The sequence below is a fragment of the Amblyomma mixtum genome, chromosome 5 (genome assembly GCF_055824585.1).
Source record: "Amblyomma mixtum isolate Tamu chromosome 5, ASM5582458v1, whole genome shotgun sequence".
Lineage (NCBI taxonomy): Eukaryota > Metazoa > Arthropoda > Arachnida > Ixodida > Ixodidae > Amblyomma > Amblyomma mixtum.
This window is the reverse complement of record NC_143016.1, coordinates 119,186,783-119,192,818: the sequence shown is the minus strand read 5'-3', so window position 1 is coordinate 119,192,818 and position 6,036 is coordinate 119,186,783. Positions and strand designations below refer to the sequence as shown.

Genomic DNA, 6,036 nt, shown 5'->3' with positions numbered 1-6,036 from the left:
TTGAGCTTCTACTATCACCCTTTATCTATATCGGCCAGACGGGGAGATGCCTGAATACAAGGCTACAGGAACATAGAAGAAATCTGAAAGATGTTAACTCGGGTGAGCTAAGCAAATACCAATGTAAAAACTGCACACCTGCCTTTGCAAGACCAGCTGTTCTACGCAAGTGCCCGGACACCACCACAAGGGTGATAGTAGAAGCTCAAGAAATATCAAGATTCTCTGATAAATGTGTCAGCAAGCCATTCTTAAACCTTAGCAAAAAAGAGCTGATCTTTCTAAGCGCCCATGAGCATGCCAATGACTGGAGCGAAGGTTACGGACCAACAAGATAACTGTGCCACGGGAAGTGAGTTGTTGTTTTCCTGTGTTGGCACAGCCAAGCCAGTTCAAGGCAATAAACCATGTTGTCAGTCAGCGCCTGTGTTCGTGTCTGTCTTTCTTGTCCGTGTTCCGACCGCGCTGTTGTTGTCAAGTTATCTGAGAAGTTTACCCACAAGATTGGCAGAGCACTGTGAAGATATTTTGGCATGCATATGGAGATTTCAGCAAAGTTCATTGCTGGAGGATCATCAGGTGGAGCGTGTGATCGTGAAGCACACGTCCAAGACACCAAGATCAATGCATCAGGACATGTCTGCTGACCTTGGTGCCTGATCTAAGTCAATCTTGCTGCAGTCATGCAGTCACAAGTTAGTAGCCAAACTTGGTGTAACGATTTAGCTTGTGTATAAGAGATTGAGGCTGTGCTACGTGCTCATCAGACTAGTCTTGCTATTACTCCAAGCTATTGCTCCGCTGTAGCATCCTTATATCGTCTGTCTGATAAGCACCCATTGTCACTTGCGCCGAACACTTCATATCAGGAGCTTATTAAAGAGCACTCAGTGAGTAGACGCCTCTTATGTTTGTTCAGGGATTAGGGGCGTGAACATGAAAAACTACTTTTAAATTGCATTCACCGTGCATCATGCTTTTGTTGCTGCCTGAAACAAAGGTGAATGCGGCTTCATAACATGCACGCAGAACAGGTGGATGAAGTAAACAAGGCAGAGAACTTCATTCATCATTTTGGTTGTTGCCCCTCTAGCTCAGCGCTTGTGCCTGCAATAGCCCAGCCACATGTATAAATATGAGCTGCTGAGGTCGCCAAGTCCTGCTTGCATCAACATCGTGTTGAATGTGGCCCTGAATATAAGACCCGAGCCAAAAGTCAGAGATCAGCCAATTCAGTTACGGGTTTTGTAAGTTGTAAGTAGTCACAAATCACTGAAGTTTTATCAAGGTTCATAGGATATGCTGTAGGTTCAAGATGGAATACACCCTTGAGGAGGTCAATTTATGTGGCTTTTGTGAGCGCGGACAGAGGAAAGATCGAAGCCGTTACCCTGTGTGGTCTGTATTGTGCAGTGAGGAACATATATTCCAAAATACTTTGCTGACAGTGTAGTGGCAAGAGTGAACACTGGTGCACTAACAGGCAGATACAAGGCATGCCACCAGCCTGACAAGTAATGGCGTGTTTATGTCCTTCTAGAACAATCCAAGCTCTTTATGAAATATTCCAGATTTTTAACAAGGGCGTATTCCAAAGCTAGCTGAGACGCCAAAAGCAAAAGACAAATGGTACACAAGATGCTCGGCATGAAGTTTCCCATATCACTATTAAAAGATTATACTGTCGGAACACCGAGCTCATCGAAGATACGAATCTTGTGCCACCGAGGCAAAACAACGTCGATACGCTAGCGTGATTCAGTTATTACCCTTCAAGTTTGTTATTAATGTTCAATCAAAACTGGAGAAAACAAAAATGTGACGCACGCGCACAACGCAAGCGAGAATCCAATGTATGGAACCATGGAATCCAATAACGTCATCCGCCAGGGTTGCCGGGTTGCCGTTAGGAACAGTTTGAAAGGAGCCAAAACTTGAGCTGAAAGTGGCCAAAAGTAGCCATGCCATTCAACCTTGGCGCCAAATTTATGAACATGACTGTTATCAAAGAACAATAACTTTTACCACTTTATATTAACGCAAGAAACAGAATAAAAAGCACAAAATTTTTGCCTTTTTTCTTTGTCTTCAAGGCACAGGTAGGGTGGGTGCGTTGAAAATAAATGAACTATTTAATGCTCAGTGCAGGTAGTTGCGAAATTTTGTCACGTTCAAGCCAACAACCCAGCAGGACATTGAAACTGTTCTAGCCTTGAAGCCGTAGATGGAACTTGATTCGTGTGATCGCCATTAGGCAGTCGGGCTTCATTTTGTTGCGCATCTTTTTTTTTTTTAACAAGTTAATAAGTTAACAAGTTTTAACACTGGAAAACACGCGCTCAGCTAGCATCAAAGTTGGAAACTCAAAGTGAAAATTTTGTGCCTTATTGCGCCATGTTTGGAAAAGGGCATTCATACAGCTAACGGTCTTATTGTACGATCCGGCCACTGCGTGCCATAAACTCAAACATGATGTGTGATCAAGTTCACGCCTATTGTTTGCAGTTGCCGCATTTCTGACTCCAGCTCGCTGGAGGCACATCCAAAAAAAAAAAATGCAGCGGCAGCTTTTCATCAGGATTGATGGCATGCAGCCTCCGAAGTGCAAGCCAAGCCGTTGCAGGAGTTGTATCGCCATTTGCTTCAAGAACTGGAGCTGCTGCTCTATCACGACTCCTTAGCCAAGTGAAATCTTTTCTCTGGAGATGTCACCTTCTTTAGCGTTGCGCATCGCGCACATGTAAGCTCCCTACCTACCCTAGGGGTGCCTCGAGATACGCACTGGCCCTGCCGACGAGGATGCTGCGAGTTAAAAAAAAAAATAGTGGCTAGTAAATGCGCTAAAATAAAACTTCAAATTAGGCAGAAAATAACCAGGGAGCCAACTTGAAATTTTCATCGCCAGACAGAGTTGAAAAGTCGCCAACAACGGCAAACCTGGTGTCCGCGTATTTCTGACGCCCGGACAGCGCATGGCGCAAACCTCATCAGCGGTTCACGAAACCGAACCACGGTGTAAGTTCTTAGGGAGTGAACACAACAGTGAGAAATCTTGTATATTACTCGACCAGACAACACGCGTACGTGCATATGGCCACAGTGCACGGCTTCCCTCCTTTCTTTTTTATTCTTTATACTTATGTGCACAGTCTAGGAATTTTTACGCTGCCCCCGAAGTTTTCCTGGATCACAACACTTCGGTAAATTAAATCGATAAATGCGCCGTTGACGCTCTTTCTTTCGATTCTATGCTTTAAATTTTATAACGCACTTCAGTTTCGGTTTCGTCTCACGTTGTCCACGTACGTAGTACGCCAGCGACCTGTCCACAGCGGACGCGCGCGGCGCATGCAGACCGTGCTTGGGTTCAAGTACGCAAGGACGCCAAGCTTGTTGTTCTCGACAGCCGACTACGTAACGCCGACGAAGAGCTTGCGCAACGCAGGATGGCGAAACCCAGCCACGCGAGCGGCGCGCTCCTTATCAGCCAGTCGGAATGTCCTACTGCGCGGTGCACGGCCTTCGCTGGATGACGCGCGCCAGAGAGCAACGACCTGGCGGTAAACTGGTGCTACTGTCAACGCGACTGTGTCAACTTGAATACAAGCGCGGGTAACAAAATTACGGGGATAAAATGTTGAACAGGGCTACGTTTTTCCTCAGGCGTATGCCGCTGGCATCTGCAGCGCGGGTATTTCTATATTTTGGTTGTCATAGAGAAAAAAACAAAGAAAATTTCGCCGAATACGCCGCCAGCGAGTTTCGCACGCCGTGAACGCTACAAGAAATGGCTCTGGAGCGAGTGAAACAGTTTAAAGGTAACAAAAACAAACGACAGCGGGTTGGCAGCACGACCCACTGGTGTCAGTTTCGGTTGACCGCTGGCGCCGGCCGGTCGCAGCGGGGGCAATGCACAGGCCTGGGTGCTTTTGCACGAGCGCACGAGCGCGCCGTGTGCAGAAGCGCACCACGTGAGCTCTCGCCGGCGGTCCGTGTGCAAACCCCTTCTTTGTTCCATTGCCAGCGTCACACCGTCGTGAGACGCTAGGACTGCGGCTGCCTCGCTTCTCTGCGTTCGACGCCCAGGAGACCTTTCATCGCTTCTGCCTGCAGACCGGGACGAGCATCATGAGCAGCCAGGAGTGCTACAGCTGCCACAAGCCAGGCCACTTCGCCCGCGAGTGCCCGCAGGGAGACCGCTACGGGAGCCGGGACGGCGGCTATGGCGGATCGTTCGGCGGTTACCGCTCCGGCGGAGGTGGGTTCAACTCCCGCGGTGGTGGAGGCCGCGGTGGCGGCGGCGGTGGAATGATGCGCGGAGGGCCGCCCGGCCGCATGGGCGACTCGCGGGGAAGCTTTTCGTCGAGCCGTATGTCTTGCTACAACTGCGGCAAGGTGGGCCACATCGCCCGCGAGTGCCCCGAAGACGGCAAGACTTGCTACACCTGCGGCAAACAGGGCCACATATCGCGCGACTGCGACGAGAAGCCGTGAGAGCGGACCCCGCGCGTGAGCGAGCGAGCCAGGCAGAACGGGAAAAAAATACCTCCGCCGCCGCACACGGATGTTCGAAAAAAAAGTTTGTTGTTGCGTTGTCATCGTTCTAGGCCTGTCGTGAAGAGAAAAACATTCGACCCCCCTCCCACAGCTCGCATCGAGTGCACCCCCTCGTGGCGGTGACGTTAGGACTGCATTTGTTTTCCCCTCAATGCATTTCTTCCCGCGCCAGCTTGCAGCGCACCGTTCGAAATTTTTTTTTTATTCCCTTGTTTTCCCCCGCACCGCCGGCCAGGCCGAAGAGACGTCAGCCGCTTCCGTAGCTGCGGAAGTGTACGAGGAAGGAGCCTGGCCCCATTTTTTTTTTTCTCCACGTCGTCCCGGCGGGCGTCCATCTTTGAAAGGAAAGAACGCCGGCGGAGGCCGTGCGCTACGCAGCGTAGGCCTAGCCGCCCACAATGGACGCTCACACGTGGCTGGCTACGCGACGGAGAAGGGAGGAAAACAAGATCGGCGACCTTTGGGCACCACGTCGGCGACTCGCCCTTCCTTGTACTACCTCTCCCCTGCCTTGTTTTTTTTTCGCCAAGATGTTTTTTTTATCTGATCTCCGCTGGTGACTGTGAACAAGGTGTGTTTTGCGTTCTCAGTGCGCGTCTCGGAGCCGTTCTGTGTGCACCAGCCGCGGCCGGCTCTGGTATTTACTTTTTAAAATTCCTTTTACTGGTCGCGCCGAAGATGGAACAAAAAGAAACTAAAGAAAAAAATTTACCGAAGAGATAGAGGGTTGAACTTTGCGGCTTTATATACCAGAGCTTGTTCGAAGACTTTTGTGTTGAGAAACTTTCTTTAAACCTCGTGTGTGGTGTGCGCGTGTGGTGCGTAGGACTGGCGTTCGCGTCTCTTTCTCTTTCCTCCTTCTCTTGGCTGTGTATAAAAAATGAGAAAAAGCCTCATGTACAACATTCTTTCCTGAGGATGATGATGTGTGCCATGCAGTTGTCGTTGCAGGGAGCACTACGCGAGGACAATAAAAAGATGGAAAGGCTGATCGTGTGTCTCGGCATCGTCTGGTTTTGAGGAGTTACTCGGCCTGTCGCAAGCACGACATTGAGCCAGTGGCCTTCCTTTCTTCTTGTTTTTTCTAGGTCATTGTGGGAAAAGACCATGGCAATGCTTCGGCAACCTCTAAGAGCAACCGTTTGGGTGAACACACTTGGGCTGGGCTGTTCTGCCTTCGCCGCCTCTGGGTTGGCTGGTCTGGGTATGAACACACGCATTCTCTTTTTTCCATTTGTGCCCCCCACCCCTTTTACCCCGTCTAGCCTGTAACACCCTCTTGGCCTGCTTGGAGAACCTGCTTTGTGGAGAGACGAAGGCTGGTGGTAGAGTATTCTTTGCTGGCTTGATCACAGGGCCCAGGGTAATAAGGCTGGTAAAAGCGCTTTCAAGTGCGGCTATGCATGGCTGTGGAAATTGCCTTGAGGAAAAACCTGGTTGCTATTGTGTAGCCGTGAGAGTTTCCTGCGAGAAGGCATG

At 49.8% G+C, this 6,036-nt stretch overlaps 1 protein-coding gene across 1 annotated transcript; it reads left to right on the top strand.

Moving 5' to 3' along the window:
• Positions 1-3,976: 3,976 nt before the first annotated feature.
• On the top strand, positions 3,977-5,548 carry LOC149343483 (uncharacterized). Its single transcript, XM_089545944.1, has one exon. The coding sequence runs from the start codon at positions 4,129-4,131 to the stop codon at positions 4,492-4,494; it is 366 nt and encodes a 121-aa protein (XP_089402070.1). The 5' UTR covers positions 3,977-4,128; the 3' UTR covers positions 4,495-5,548.
• The last annotated feature ends 488 nt before the right edge of the window (positions 5,549-6,036 follow it).